Here is a 15,915-nt window from a genome sequence, read left to right on the forward strand (position 1 = left end):
TCGGTTGCGTGGTGTATCTAAAACTTGATACTTCTCTTCCGGCCTGTGTACTTGGAATCCGACTTCACAATCTTTCCTTTCCGTCGGTCCATTTCCTTCTTCTTCATAATCCAGGCTTTGGTGCCCTGCTTCGCCTCGCCCTTTGCTTTAGCCAGCAACTTCTTTCGATTATCGTACACATCCACACCGTCCATATTCCTCACCACACCCGTAATATCCTTATTCCCTTCTCCACCAACCGTCAGAACCAAATACAACTTCTTATTCTTCGTCTCTGGATCATCCTCCAACAAACCAGCTCCGAAACCCGCCTTTATCGCAGCAGAGCAAATCATATCCCGCTGCTTATCATCTCTCGGATAAAACTGACAAACAGCTTTTCCATCCCTCTTCAAACAAGCGTATAAGCTATCGAAGAACCTCGACAATCTCGTCTTAGGATCCACCCCCTTCTCATCTTCATTACACAGCCATTGAATAGCCGATATACTGATAGCTGCATCAAAGCTACCAGCTCTAAATGGCAATCCTTGTCCCATATCGCCTAACAGCAGATCTCCGTCGACTTCTCGATCTAATGCGACAGCAAGCATGGATGGTGAAATGTCCATTCCTATCCATGTGTGCGGTGGATCTCCTTCTGAGAGGATCTCGCCGGAAAGCCCGGAACCGCAACCGATATCGAGGATTAACGAGGGGGTTTCAAGACCGAGGAGTTCGAGGGCTCGGTTTGTCATGCTGGCTTGGATGTTTTGGATACGAGAGGATGTGGTGTATTTTCGGGATTCTGTGTCATTGTAGAACAGATCTGGAGGGCTAAAGAGTTGTCAGTATAATTACGGATATGATAAGGGTTTGGATTTAGAAGAGACATACAGGTTATCTTCTGGTCGAGACATCTTGAAGAATCCGGGGTAGCACTAGGTAGCTACTGTCCACGAAATCGATATCGATTGTCGTACGTAATGAATATTGTAAGATTAGGAAAAGTATACTGACGGCAGTTATCAGCGTGGGATCTTTCGGGTGAATGTTCGGTTTCTGTAATAGTGTAGATAAGTTGATTGCATTTGGAACGAGGCGAGGAGAGCTGTTTGGTTTGTGGACGAAATGTCGTAGAGAGAGCTTTCCAGGGTGCACAAGATGAAGAAAATTTGGCGAAAGAAGATTATTGGCTGGAATTTGCAGGGGTTTTGACGGCAACGCACAATTTGCAACAATTTGGAGTGCGCAACACAAACGCGATTTCGAACTGGTGATTTCGAATTGCCTCGGTCAAGTGTACAGTGGCCAGTGGCTTTTGTATTCCAGACTAATCTCGTTCTCGCCTTCCACCATGTACCATTTCTAGGCTTTTAGGAGAGAGTTGGTTTTCAAGCTACTTGTATTATCTCTATAAAATCGTCACCAACCCACTGCTTTACATACATCTCTTGCACCTCCCCTGATCTAACAGGCGGAACTTCCCAGCCCGGATCACCCCCCACCCCAGCGCAATACTGCCAATTGCCCCAAAATCCACTAACATCATAATCTACCAGACAGTACTCGAACCACTCTGCCCCGATCCGCCAATCTATCCCAAGCTGTTTTGAAAAATATCTCGCCACAACGTCTCTCCCTCTATCAGATGTATACCCCGTCAAGCACATTTCTCTAAGAACCGCATCTATTATGGGATTCCCTGTATTTCCCTCTATAAATCTTTGAACCTGTTGTCTTATATCGGTGTTGTCGGCATGTTTCCATTGGCGGTCTAGTTCGCCTTTAAATCCTTCTAGTCTGAAGAGTTTGCAGCCGTATTTGCGAGAGCAGAGTCTAAGGTAGTCTCGCCATAGTAATTCAAGTCGGATAGCCGCTGTACCTGTATTTTCACCTTCTGCGTATCCTTTTGCGTACTGACCGAGCTGTGTTTTTCCTCCTTCAAAGTTCACGAGGTATTCATGGATTTGACGGGCGGTGAGACAGCCAAGTGATAGCCAGGCTGCAAGCTTCGTACTTTGATCCTCGCCGATAACCCCACGCCGTGGATCCCTGAATTTAGTTATTGCGCCTGACGTTATGAGGTATTTTAAGTGTTCAAGAGCATAGGCCTCGCCGCCGTGGAATGTGTGTTGTGATTTCGCACCGATTGGGTATGAAGGAGGGATCATAGCCACGGGATTCTCCTCCAGGGGTTTTACAAGTCCGGATATCCATCCTTCTAACGTATTTGGGACTCGGAAGGGGCTGGGTTGCGGTGGAACTCTTGTTGGTAAGGGTGGTAGTATGTCTGGTGGTGGTAGAGGCTTCCGAGGCGCATCTCGGAGAGGACCGACGGTTTTTTTGAATTCGGAAAAGGTATCTGGGATTTCTTTCGGTGTCATGTATGTGAGATCTCGACTAATATCATAGTTAGAAAACCGATTGGCCAAGTGTATACCAGGAGATATTATGATATCCATGCATACTCGTCAACAAGGAACTTCTCATCCTTCCATGTCCTGGTGTTCACACCTTTCATCCCAGCCACCCTAAAGACGTTTCTTTCATCTGTTTTTTCAGCTACTCCTTCTTCAGCCGTAATCCATACCCCTACTACCTCACACTTAACACCCGCATAATTCCCTTTCCCACTTTTGAAATAGTCTAGAATGTATTCAAGAACATCATCTATCCTACCAACTCTAATCGCAACTCCACTTCCTATACTTTCCAAACTCGCTTTAAAATCCCATACCGACTCTGCCCAGAATTTTGCACGGTGGGGTCCACACCGAGGAAATTGACCGACTACGCTGCGGGCGGGCGGATATGGTGATTCTACTGTTGAAGAGGGGTTGGATATTGATGTGTTAGTGATGTCGTTGGTACTCCCATCATTGATGTCGATGTTAGGAGATAAAAAGCCAGAAATTTCTATCTGGCGGGCTGGAAAAACGTATATGGGGAGAAGATGGGTGAATTGGGCACGGTTTTTGGAGAGGAGTTCGGAGATGTGGTGAAGGATGGGGTTGTCGGTCAAGCGAAGCTCGCGGCGGACTATACTAAGATGCCAACCCTTGTTAGGATTAAAAAGACCCAATTTTGATACCTCTTTGAGGAAATAGAATCATGTACGCTGAACTTGCCTATGTATATTAGAATCTTTTCCGTTCTCTCGTCATTAGGCATTTCTTTCTTTTGATTCTGTCTTCCAATGATTTAAATGGTCAGCGCAGACCAAGTCCCTCGTGTTGAATGTCAAGGTTTGAAATGGAGATGTTGAATCGACGAATTCAAGATATGTCACACAAAAAGGTTATAAAGGTCTGAGCCTGGGAACCTTTAAAGTGGAGACATCGGAGTATTAATACTAGTATACTATACTAGCTGAATGCCGCTAATTCGGATAGCTGAAGAGTCTCCAGCCTCGCGGAATTAGCATTCGGAAAGGATACGGGCATTGTTGCATTTCTAATACCAGTCGCAAACGGGGCTTTAAATAATTGGCTGGACTACCTCGACGCCCCGGTTTTTAAATTTCTTGGAAATACCTAATGACATGCAAATGCACGGTGGCACTTTCACTTTCACATTCCTTCGGTGATGCAGAGAGTTCCTGCTTGGAGTGATTTATTCTGGCTAACTACCTAGTAGTACCTAGGTTGATCACCACCAGGATTCTGAGATCTACTAAAATCAAGGAACGGCCAACCCGAATGTGGAATATTTTCCGATTGCAAGCTTTAAAGCGGAAGAAGCCGACTACACCGACGTCGACGTCAAGTCTAGTAGGGCTGAAATTTAAGATTGTTGACGGAACTCCCAAAACTTTTGTCCAATATATGCTGGCCTTTCTCCTTCTAAATTTTCAAGAGATATTAGATACGATTTTTATAGAGTTGATTGGACCTAATAATTTAGTGGTCCATGTGTACATACCTAAGTGCTCGATGCCATGGCTATCGATTTCACCTCGACCCCTATTCCTAGAAACTTCACAAACGAAACGAATCTTTCAGTAGTATCGAGACTTCGGATGTGGCCCTGCTGCTAGTATCGTATACTCAACGGTGCCGGGTTTCTAGCCACAGGGTGCTTGGCCAAGATCCCGCTCAAACCACCATCCATAGAACCTCCCGAAACGTAGACGAGGACTATGTCATGGTTTGCGAGGTTCTGTCTGTCCGTCCAGCATGCATGGACGACGATACCTAGCCATTATTGCCCCACCAAGGATCAAAAGGTCGTCAGGGAGCCTGAGCTCGGTGCATGGTGGGCCTGAGGCGCCGGTTTTCATCGGCCCGCGTTTGGATCTAGCGCGTATCGTAGGCATTGTATTGATGTCTAGATATGTTTTTCGCTCTCCAACAGGAGCTCAGCTAAAAGTATTCTTCGATGGGGAAATGGATAATGGCATTGCACCTACCTACTTACGTCCTAGGTAAGTATTTCTTCGATCGTTGTAGATGGCAGAACAGATTTATGGTAAAACATAGGAAATAGAAAAAGGCCGGAGAGCTGGCAACAGGGCTCGTCTCTCTCGGGACTCTCTTAGCTACCAAAAAAAACCACAACACAACACATAGCTTGCCCATATAAAAGCCCACCGAGTCCTCCAAATTAGACTCGAGGCCGGCGTAATAAGTAATGCGTCTGCTTATACAAAACTAAGCGTACAAGTATGCGGTTGAAATTACTACCAATTGCCACAGCCTATATAATTACTAGTTCGTAGGGAAATCAAGGGATTTCTGGGACGGAAAATCGGTCGTAAAACAACTTTAGAGGGCGAAGGAAGTAATTACGGCCTCAAACGCCTTTTCGAACGATGCCATAATCTAATAAAAACCCGTATGGGAAATAAGTTGGATAATATTTTTGGAGAAAAATATTCGAGTATATACGTATCCGGCACGGGAATTTAATCTAAACTCGATGGCAATGAAATCGATGATGCGACCTTGTGGGTATATATCGATCCTCCACGTGGCTGGAATATTAACTCTTCGCTTTATCAACCTAAAGAGGGTAGATTGGACTTACTTAAATACTTTCCGAGTATGTATGTCGTGACTTCTGTCAATACTTAATTTTAGCCTATACTTAAATCGAAGGGAATATCAGAATTCTTGAATTTGATATTTTGTAGACGGTGTGGTATTTTGTGGTGTGGCGCGGCCAGTGGCGTTGGAGTCGGAGTTAGCTCGAGGTAACTTAGCGGCATCTCCAAACCTTCGCTTCGTCAATTCCCTAAAATTAACATTGCGATGCGGCAACGTTTAACCCGTCCGTAATCTCTCCCTCGCGACAAATCACTTAAACCTCCGACATCACCAACACCACGCCATCAATCACCACCTGTACCTACGCCATATATTCAATTATACACGACTACAAATCATCCATTCTTCGAGTTCTCCCTCTCGTCGAATTCCGGTCGATCTTATATCGCGACGGGATCTCTCCGTGTAGATGCTGTGGGCCGAGTTCTGATGTCACTAGACCACCAGGGTTAGCCTTCCCAGAACTTTACAGCTCGCCCTGGTCTTACATCCCTATTTATCCATCTGGCCCTGGGTAGACGCGCCTTCATCAGCCATATATCGTAGACTAACTTCCAACAATGGCTTCGCCGCCATCTACTGTCGCCTATTCCCAGGCGACGCCTTCCCAGTCGTTCGCCACGACAAACGGCGATAGCTTCCCGACAAACGGACACGAAGCCAGATCTGGTGATGAGGGGTCACCTCGCAGCGCCAAACGCTCGCATGATAGCATGATGAAAGATAGCATGGATATCGACTATTCACCTCCTCGACGCCAGGCCGGAGGGTCTGCTGGTTCGCCTTCAGCTTCAGTGGCCACCCCTCGGCCTGGTGACGATGGCCGTCCGGACACGGCCGGCACGATCACAGGTGCCGAAGCTTCAATGTCGTCCTCCCTGAAGGCTGAGAAAGACACACCATCTAAGGATCCTCCCGGTACCGGTCGTCGAAACTACACCACTTCCTTCTCTGGTGCCAAGATCAAGCATCTTAAGAAAGCCGACGGGGAGCCGTTATGGCGGAAGGACATCCAATTCGATTGGCTACACGCGATATTCACGGACGACAGCAAGGTCTTCACCAATAGCTACACCGGCGAGAAGAACCTATCGTTTGCAGACGTCTATATCGATGCAATGGCCCGAAGTTCCAAGACTAGCAAGATTCTCCGCGACAAATTGATGGCTGACAGGCCCCAGGCCATCAATATGGCAATGGTCTGTCTCCTCGTCAACATTGGTAGAATGAATACCACTCTCAATTGTAAGTTTCCGGTCTTGTAGTTTTCCTCGGGACGCATCTAATGAAAACGTCAATTAGTCTTCCCGGAAATGAGAGCACAATTGCGAACCTACCATGCCATCCCCGCCCTCCAAACATACGTCGACCCGAACGCGTACAAACAACTCCAGGACGCTCCTCGTCTAAAATCCATCTTGAAAGGTGCCTGTGAAGATCGTCGTGAACCCACAACGCTCGACGGAATCATCAAGGTTCCGTTGCAACCTCGAACCAACCCCATCAACCTTATCTTCGTGCTAGCGAATTACTCCCATAAGGTCACTGAACTACATTTCGGACAGCCTAGGGATTTCTTCGATTTAGTTATGAGATGGACCTTAAGTAGCGCTTCGCGTGCGAAAGCGTTTTTATGGCTGATGTGGTGGTATCTGGAAAGCGGATTTACGGCCAAGGACGCCATTGAAAACCCCTTCGGCGTGGGTGTTTCCCCGGATGCAACGAAGGATGTGGGAAGTCGACGCGGGAGTGTAGCTTCGGCGTCGGAAAAGGAAGATAAGGAAAAGGAAAAAGAGAATAAGGCAAAGGGAGACGACGATAAAGCCCTCCCATCGTTCATCGACGAGAAGTTCAAGGGCCTCCCAATCATTCTCCCAGAATTTGAACACCTGACAGAGGAACAAGCGGAGGCAGAAAATGTGGATACTAAGGATGAGTTGGTATTCGGAAACGAGATGAAGGAAGAGAGATATCGTAAGTATCTGCTCCGAAGAAGATTTTGTTCTTTGACGCAACCTCCTGCACGGATGCTGCAGGTTCTTCTACATATACAAGTTCCATGCACTATCCCGACTATACCCCTGTAGAGCATCGACACACGGATAGAGGCATGAGTTAATGTTTATATTCCCCAGGTAAAATGGCGGAGCTGGAAGCAGGCATAATTCCCACGAAGTCATCGACAGCAAAGAAACCAAAGCGGCCTAGTAGTAAGTTCACTTTCCTTGTGATGTGATTGTTTTTCGTGCCTGGGTGTTGCTAACTAACGTGCCCTAGAATATGATATTGAGCCTGGAGCTAACTTTGTCTCTTCACCCGTTCCCTCAAGTAAGTCTTCTTCTCTTTCTCTACACTCCAATTCATACCTTTGATTTGACCGACGAATTTTCGTCATCCGTTCCACAAAAATGCAATCTAACATTTCGTCCGACCTCACCTCAGCCTACGGCCGCTTCTCAGCTCGTGGACGGCGTTACGAAGATGGGCAACTCTCAGACTCAGATGCCCGTAGCATGTCTCCCGACAGCGCTAAAAGGCCTGGAGGCCTCTCATCCCGTGGCTTGCTAGCCAAGGGCTTAGCCGGCCCCAAGCTCTTGAAGCTCTCGGGACTCCTCCCAACAACCATCGACATGAAGCCCGGCGAAAAGCGTCCAAGGCCTTTAACCCAACACCAACTTGCCGTTCAAGAACACCGCCGTAGAAGGGTTGAAAGACAAACTCACAAACTGATTAATACTCACTACCGCCGTGGACGACGCGCAAGATTTCGAGAAGGGGTTTTGAAACGCACTTGGTTAAGGATCAAAGATTTGCCAGATCCGTTTGCCAAGAGTGATGATGAGGTCGATTTGGAACATCCGCTGGTTAGGATTGATGAGACTGAGGAGGAGATGGTGGAGAAGGAGGCGAGGAGGAAGAGGGCTAAATATAATAACGGGACTTCGACGAAAGGACCTGCTGGGTTAATTCCATTGGATGATGAAGTCGATGACTTTGGAGAAGAAGCGGCTAGTATTGCTGCTGCTCTTCGAAGGATTAGACGACGTCTTCCGAGGTGGGAAGAAGAGGATAGAGCTCGGAAGAAGAGAGGACCTGGTGGGGAAGAGGATAAACCGGCCCCTGCTGCAGCTGAGACTGAGGTTAAGAAGAGTGGGAATGGAAAGAGGAAGAGGGTTGATAACGATGAAGGCTTTGGAAGTGAACCTGAGTTTGAGGACGATGTCTTTGAAGACGCTAGAGGGAATAATGAGGATGAAATGGAGGATGAGGATGCTACCGAGGAGGAAGAGGATATTGATGATGAAGAGGACATGGAAATGGAGGATTATGAGATGTAGATGGGTTTCTTATATATTTTTTATATCTTCTTTTATTTTTTGTTTTATGGATGGGGCGTGTCCTCGAGAAGGACGCTTTCTTGGTATTACTATTCACGCAGGGTTTCTTTTAGTTCTTCTTCTTCCGTTTTTTTCTTTGGATCTTACTCCTGGCGTTTTTGACAAGTTTGTCTCTTTTTCTCTCCTTCATTTCAATGAGCTCGGATGCTCGTGTACTCTAGTTACTTTCTTATATCTTGAGATATGGATAGAGGCGTATTTTTATAATGAAGAGAAAAAGGAAAACATGGGTCTTAGTTATTATAACTACAGTTCATATGTATCTACTTTGTGCCTCTAGAGCCCAAATATACCTATCTAATGTCTAAAAGTTCAGGGTAGAAAGAGCTCTAATAGCAGACGTCGAGGAAGGAATCTTAAGTTTAACGATGGGGAAGATTCATTATGGATCCCACCCATGCCGTCCAGCTTCTGATCTGGTAGACTGGACGACAATGGAGGGTCGGAATGTGAGCGAGCATACATGAGGGTCGAAGTCTTATTCGAAGAAGGAAGGGGTAATCGAAGGAAATCATATATGACATATCCACGTGTAGGAGCTAACTGTCAACGGACAAAAAGGAAAAGGAAGAGTATCAAAAAGGTACTTTAAATTGTTTAAAACATCAAACTCCCACGTAGTGCATGTCAGACATAGAAAAAACAGAAAACAAGAGGAAATAAGATGAGGCGTTGTGTATCGATCAACAATGAGGTCTTAAAGATGTAAAAAAGGAAAGCGCTTTTGTGGTTAAAAGAACTTTTTTGTTTGGGATAGAGCCGTGATGATAAGGCTCTGTCCAGGGGGAGCTGTTTGAAAAATTCGTTTGAGATAAAATGGAGACGAAGTTTATGCTGGGATAGGTGGGGCTGGTGGGAGGTCCAAGGTGGTACCGGTGACCTGTTGAAATAATAAATTAGCGATTTGTTCATACAGATGGATAGTGATAGTATATATAAAAGGGAACCTACGATATTAGCCCAACCGATCAAACGCCAATGCTTATCAATTCTTCGGCTCAGCGCAATCTTCTCTCCATCTTGGGTACAAGCAGGTCCAGTAAGAACGAGCTTGGCGGCGTCAGCCTTAACGTTCATCACCTTCGCTCCAGTAGCCGTAGACCCAATGTTAACCATCAAAACCTCACCCTTAACCAACTTGGTAACCTTAGCCTGCTTTCCATCAGCAGTTTTGACACCCAACAATCGGCGGAGAAGGAAGTAGTTGACTTCAAGTTCGATGTAAATATTAGGCAATTGTCCGCGAAGACCGAGAACGAAACCGACTAGACGATCTGCACGGCAAATTGTGGGGTCGACGCGGGTACCGACACCGATGAGACCACCGGGGACGGCGTACTTGAGATCGTTGTTTTCGGTGTAGAGGGAGACAATGCGAGAGTAGATTGGTGTACAGTTGATCTTGCCGTCGGCACGAGAAACAAGACCAGGTCTTATTTCGATTTCGTCGCCGACCTTCAAAACACCAGTGAGGATGGAACCACCGGCGACACCACCCTTGAGTTCTTCGATTTCAGCACCTGGTTTGTTGACGTCGAAGGAACGGATAACAATCATGTGTGGTACCGCAGTGAAGTCACGGACTGGGACCGGGATTCTGGAGACGATGTGGTAGTTGATGGCGTCGATGTTGTATTTGAGCTGGGCGGAGATCGGGATGATCGGGGCACCATCGGCGACGGTTCCTCGAACGAATTTGAGGATCGATTGGTAGTGGTCTTCGGCTTGGGCTTCCTTCATGAGATCGACCTTGTTCTGGAGAATGATGATGTGCTTCAATTTCATGATTTCGATGGCAGCCAAATGCTCGGAGGTCTGGGGTTGAGGGCAGACTTCGTTCCCGGCAATAAGGAGAAGAGCGGCGTCCATGACGGCTGCACCTGACAACATGGTACTCATGAGAATGTCGTGACCGGGGCAGTCGACGAAGCTGTAGGCTCATTAGCTACGAATTTCCTTCAGGGATATAGGAGTGAGAGAAAATAAACATACGAAACATGACGAAGAAGCTGGTATGAACCTTCGCAGCCAGGTCTCTCGCATTTTGGATCGACTTCCTTGTCGCTCTTGAACGACTTGTAGCAGGTAGGTCTCGGGCAAGCTGGGTTGTTGCACTTGTAGATTTTGGCATTGGCATAACCAAGCTTGATGGTAATATTCCTTTCCAACTCGTTCTTAAATCTAACGGTCTGGACACCGGAGATAGCCTTGACGACAGTAGACTTTCCGTGAGCGACGTGTCCGATTGTGCCAATGTTGATAGTAGCCTGCCGAGCAATAATTTCGGGATGGAGAGGGTCTAAAGTAGAGAAGTCTATTGTGGTAGGATCACGCTGAGGTGGGAGCTCGGGCTTTGGTGGTTCTGGGGGAGCTTCGGAGCCCTTCTTGTTCTTGAGAATCGACTTCTTTGGGGCCTCTTCTGGCTCAGATTCGGATTCTTCGCTACCGTCTTCACCCTGGTTTAGATCGACGTTGTCGCCATCTTGGATTGTATTGCCGAACTTGTCGACTGGAAAGTCAGTTGTGGGTTGGAGCTCTGGAGAGCTTGTGGGAGATTCAGGCATCCCCGTCTGCCAGGTTCCTGTAGACATATTGACGTTGGTGAAGAAGCGGGATTGGAGGAGAAGAGAGGAGAACGGAGGGAAGGAGAGACGGAGAGTTCTGTACGGTTTGTATCGATAGCACTAACTACTACTGTCTAGTATCTGTAGTTTCGATAGTTGGTAGAGGTAAGAGCGATTGAGGTTGAGGTTGAAGACGTGGTGATGGCGATGGTGGTACGTTAAGTGTCGATGGAGGTGTTTCTAGATACAGTCAATTTGGGTCAGCTAAAATTTCTGCAGTCGACTCTTTGACAACACCGCACATTAACTCCTAAGGACACCCCTAACTGCTCAAGTAGCCAATGGAAATAAAAATGAGACTTCCTCTAGTAGTTAGTAAGTCCCTTCTTGGGGAATAGCTTAGCTAGGATGAGAGTGAAGCACAATTGGGGAACCCCAGCTATAAAGATAGAGGGAAATATATATTTTTGAGCTCCCCACATTGCAAGGACCACCGGAAACCCCTCGTGTGTTAACACCATACATATAGAAAGTACTCACCACAATATAACCAGTCCGTTATTGCGATTCTTGATATCGTCGTACGTTCCCGTAGAATTAATGAATTGACTTTTTGGATAGGAATAGAGGGAAGCTAGTGGTACAAGGTGGGTTCTATGGGTCGTAGCTTTGCTATCGATAAAATTTTATTTTGGAACGTCAGTTGCCCGAAAAGGGAAAGCCTGTCGCTTAGTCAGCCTCCAACAGACAACGCTAATATTGTACATGGAGCTGACCTTATGTCGGCGACTATATACGGGGATACGGTATGAATATGTAATATTGTTCTTGGGGGCTATAAATTACTACGAGCCCTTAGTATCGTCGGTGGCAGGTCTTCGGACTTCTTCAAGTCTCCAGACTTTCTACTAGAAGCTCGTGGCGGTATATATGTACCGTAGTTTACCCTCGATATTCTTTTCCACTTCCCTTCTCACTACAGCCGGTGTATCCTTTGGAAACTGCCATTCTGTACATATTCTTCTATAGCCCCTCGAATACCCTAGATTCCAACCTTCTCTTCTTCTTGTTCCGTAGTGACGTTTGTGTTAGAGATATACTCTCTGGTCTCTGCTCTTTTTGCTCTCCAGGCCGCTCCTTCGGAGAGGTACTAGTCGAAGATTTCCCTCCTTGGCCTTGCTGTGTCACTCCCGAGAACCAACCGCGTAGAGCCATCCCAGGCTGAGCAGTCAAACCCTTCAAATGCGACACAATGGTCGGTAAATCATCCGGATCTTCTTCCTTCTTCTGCATCTCAACCTTCCCGCTGGGAGTCAAAAACTTCCCTGGTTCCTTAACGCCTCAATATAAACCTCACAAAGATAACAGCTACCTTCCGAACACCCATACCGTAAATATACCTTCTCGATGTTGCGTATACTACATTCCCGTCTTATAACATGTAAGATAAGGTCAAGTTCGCAATGGACATTGCATGAACCGTTTGACTGGCGTTCTTCAGTCTCGATTCCAACTAGTCTGGGAATGCTTTTGTGATTCTGGTGTCTGTGATCGCCGCTCTTCCAGATTTTCGAAGGAACTTGTTGATGAGGTCGACGGGTGCCTGCGATTCCTACTGTCACGGGTACAGTCGGTTTCACCTATAATGATCCATTAACCGTTCCTCATAAACCTCTTGTAAATAGGTACCTCGTGAAGAACAGCCCTCCTCTCCAAAACCGACTTCCTAAACTCCACATCCTCATTCACAAACACCGCTATATCCTTAACCGCCTTGCCATACCCCCCTATATCCCTAACGACATCCACAATTCTCCCTATAAGTATCTCGGCCTCTTCATAAACCTTCTCCAACTCGACTCCACTCGTTCCAAACTCCTTTTTAGCAAGGAAACCCCCACGCTTTCCACCATCATCACTATTTAATGGCAACCCAGCAATAGCTCCAGTATTCCATAGCTCGAGTCCATTAGCCAAGAATTCGAATAGTACAGCGGCCATTTGAAGATACCCTTCTATAATATCCCTCTACGCTCCTCTTATTCAGGAAGAGCAATTGTACCACCCTTCTCAAACTACTTTTCTCCAACCCCTTAGTGCCATATTTTGACAGAATATACTTCCAAACCGTTTCCTCACACAAATCATCGTGAATTCCCCGTCAGGAGTATCGGCCGTAATCCCCAATATCTTCCCAACTTACTTAAGTAGGTGGTACGTAGTTTCTCGAGGAAGTTACCACCGTCAAACCACTATGCTACGACATGCAAGTAGCTGAAAAATACTCAGTCAGTATTGTATTTTCGATGTCATTCTTATATGGCCGCAAAGCTCAACACTAAAGCATTTGTTGGATTTATCCCAGATTTAAATTTGACTCCATGCGTTGTAAGTTTCATTGGCGTTAATTTTACTGGACTTGAGCTGGTCGTAGTTAACTATTTTTGGAATTCAATTGGCTGTCATTTTGGCAAGCGGTGAAAATCGGGTTCAGATGAATCATATACCGAGTATTTTGATGGCATCGGGGTTTCCCGCGTTTTCCGCTAGTTGTGCGAGCAGTGGCCCAATTCTGCTCATCCTGATTGCCAAAGTTGAGTAGCTGCTTCAAATTTTATCCGCGTACAATATATATATATATAGTAGATCAATTGGGGACTATAAGTACTACGGTCCCAGAACTTGGCTAGCCCCGACGATCATTGTTATATTATCGAATCAAAGCGGACGGAACCGTCTGTTTTTTTGATGATAATCCTCTAATTGAGTTATTCCATAACACGGTCCAACCATAGCCCTCTTTTCTTGGTTCGATTCATGTAGCTAGATTTTATACCCCGTGCCATTAGCTTATAATTTCCAAGATATATTTCCTTATCTTAGTCATTTTGGCCTTTGATCTTTTATGATCTGATTATTTTAGTATCGATGCGACTAGTACTCTGTTCAGCTGTACTTTTGATCGACCACTTTGGGGCAATAAGGTGTTATCGATAGTCGCAATTAAATATATTTGGTAGATACCGAACAAGTGTAGTTCCCGCCCGATTCTCTCTCTACCTTCCATTTCTTCTTCTTTGCATAATAGGATAGTCTTTACGGCGAAGCTTCTCTTTGTAAGTAAGGTCAACTGCACCCAAAGTTGATGTGAAGACCTCAACTCGGTCACAGGAAAGGGCGGTAATCCTGGGTAGAGAGCAGCCGTTGTTAGCGAAATCCTTAAATTTATACATACCAAAAGAATGATAGAAAAAGAAAGGGTTAAGGTAGTACCGATCAGTATCATGGTCACTCACCTCTTTACTCATGCACTGTACCGGATTGTATAATTTTTTGGGATGTTCGTATTTGGTAGGTGGTCGTGGTTTTCCAACCATGCGTCCTGCTGCAGCTACAATAAACTGACCCAGCATGGCTTAGGCCTTAGGACCTCCGGGATACTACAGTGGCTGTATGTACCATCAATTCCCACTCGCGGATGAGGTCTGGGTCACTAGATATATTTCTCCATGCTGACCAAGTCGCCTATTCTAATCAATTTTCTAGCCGTGAGACGGCCAAAGTGAACTGCCAGGATTCTATATACGTTATCCTCCAGCATTGACATCGGCTGGACCCATCTGTCCGCTGCATGCCAGGGAATACAGCCCCAAGTCCGACGTATGTACATAATATAAATATATATATCAGTAGGGCCATAATCATATTTCTTCTGAACGCTTCGGCTTCATACTGCTGGATTGGGACGCACCTGCTCTCAAAAGAATAATCATTTTGCCGAAGGGTGTGATCCCGGTCGAGTGGGACATACGTTCGCGTACACATGGCCTGCGCCTAACAGAATAACCATACTTCCCCCTTTACCGTTTATTATACTCTAAATATTAAAACACCTGAAAACGAGTAGAATGAAGAGGCACTTTACGCTCTAAAGCATATATGGCGATAAGACCCAGTTTATTGCCTGAAGTTGAATTCGAATTCTTAGATAGTGAGATATATAAGTAGATATATAATCATACACCTCGTCAGAAATTCGACTATAAAGGAACCATCCTCAATCGAGGTATATAGTTATGAGCATCGAGCTAAAGACCGTAACGTAAGCTTGTCCTGATCAACATGTCCTTGAACAATTGGTTGCTTCTATATCTATACATAAACTTGCCATCCTTCCATACAGGAAAGCTGTGACTAAATCCCGGCGGGAGCATAACCTTAGCTCATGCCCTACTGCATAATGTAGCACCAGTTTTATTGTGGCAGCCTTTATAGGTATATATATATATAGATATAAAATAACGTTGAGCCGGCCATGAGGTGGATTCGAATAGCTACAAGAGAGCTTCGGAGGAAGATCCACGGAAAGGAGGAACATTTCTCATTCTGTTCAGCCCTTCGAAGCTTCCGCCACCCTTAGCTTGCTGGAGATGTATGTATAATCATGAATGTGAGATCCAGGATTTGAAATCCAAGAGTAATAAAGGAATTCATGTTCCCAGAAGAGTTCTATAGCTATTCCAAGTTTGACAATCCCTTTAAAGTTTCGCCACATCCCGAGTGTTCGAAGATACTACTTCTTTTTTGAACTAGTCTGCTTCCATTATATCGAATAATTTGAGATCTTTGTTTTTGCCCCTCGTTTCGTATTACGCCTTTCCTGGGCTAGAAATGTTTGTATAAAACTGCAGTAGCAAAAATCCCAAAGTAGAGGGAATTATGAACATATCTCGGTTGCGGCGAAGCTGTGGCGAATGGCATGGTGATGATGTACAGCCCTGGTCGATAAAGCTGGGCACACCCAGTGTCGAATCATTAGGATATTCATGATGCACTCATGATCAGATCCATTTTTTTCGACGTTTAACGTTTTCCATTTTTGCCTTTTAGCTGGTCTCGTTATCAGACTCCCCTTTAGTCATATAT

The 15,915-nt window shown here is 45.7% G+C and overlaps 6 protein-coding genes across 6 annotated transcripts; 1 reads left to right on the top strand and 5 right to left on the bottom strand.

The window, feature by feature from the left end:
* Positions 1–17: 17 nt before the first annotated feature.
* DFL_009057 (uncharacterized protein) lies at positions 18–899 on the bottom strand (the record flags this gene model as incomplete). The annotated part of the gene is made up of 2 exons (XM_067638883.1): positions 18–816; positions 877–899. 2 exons carry the CDS (start codon positions 897–899, stop codon positions 18–20), a joined length of 822 nt encoding a protein of 273 aa, XP_067486727.1.
* A 474-nt stretch (positions 900–1,373) lies between these two features.
* Positions 1,374–3,153, bottom strand: DFL_009058 (uncharacterized protein; the record flags this gene model as incomplete). Its single annotated transcript, XM_067638884.1, has 3 exons — positions 1,374–2,382; positions 2,451–3,021; positions 3,111–3,153. 3 exons carry the CDS (start codon positions 3,151–3,153, stop codon positions 1,374–1,376), a joined length of 1,623 nt encoding a protein of 540 aa, XP_067486728.1.
* Positions 3,154–3,765: 612 nt separating this feature from the next.
* On the bottom strand, positions 3,766–4,297 carry DFL_009059 (uncharacterized protein; the record flags this gene model as incomplete). Its single annotated transcript, XM_067638885.1, has 3 exons — positions 3,766–3,824; positions 3,904–3,950; positions 4,176–4,297. The coding sequence occupies 3 exons, from the start codon at positions 4,295–4,297 to the stop codon at positions 3,766–3,768; spliced, it is 228 nt and encodes a 75-aa protein (XP_067486729.1).
* A 1,290-nt stretch (positions 4,298–5,587) lies between these two features.
* DFL_009060 (uncharacterized protein) lies at positions 5,588–8,365 on the top strand (the record flags this gene model as incomplete). Its single annotated transcript, XM_067638887.1, has 5 exons — positions 5,588–6,272; positions 6,330–7,001; positions 7,163–7,237; positions 7,305–7,355; positions 7,470–8,365. 5 exons carry the CDS (start codon positions 5,588–5,590, stop codon positions 8,363–8,365), a joined length of 2,379 nt encoding a protein of 792 aa, XP_067486730.1.
* Positions 8,366–9,254: 889 nt separating this feature from the next.
* Positions 9,255–11,016, bottom strand: DFL_009061 (uncharacterized protein; the record flags this gene model as incomplete). Its single annotated transcript, XM_067638888.1, has 3 exons — positions 9,255–9,305; positions 9,377–10,355; positions 10,418–11,016. The coding sequence occupies 3 exons, from the start codon at positions 11,014–11,016 to the stop codon at positions 9,255–9,257; spliced, it is 1,629 nt and encodes a 542-aa protein (XP_067486731.1).
* A 100-nt stretch (positions 11,017–11,116) lies between these two features.
* DFL_009062 (uncharacterized protein) lies at positions 11,117–12,990 on the bottom strand (the record flags this gene model as incomplete). The annotated part of the gene is made up of 5 exons (XM_067638889.1): positions 11,117–11,229; positions 11,530–11,623; positions 12,031–12,321; positions 12,390–12,629; positions 12,679–12,990. The coding sequence occupies 5 exons, from the start codon at positions 12,988–12,990 to the stop codon at positions 11,117–11,119; spliced, it is 1,050 nt and encodes a 349-aa protein (XP_067486732.1).
* Positions 12,991–15,915: the final 2,925 nt, after the last annotated feature.

Source organism: Arthrobotrys flagrans, assembly GCF_004000055.1.
Source record: "Arthrobotrys flagrans strain CBS H-5679 chromosome Unknown unitig_1, whole genome shotgun sequence".
NCBI classification, from domain to species: domain Eukaryota; kingdom Fungi; phylum Ascomycota; class Orbiliomycetes; order Orbiliales; family Orbiliaceae; genus Arthrobotrys; species Arthrobotrys flagrans.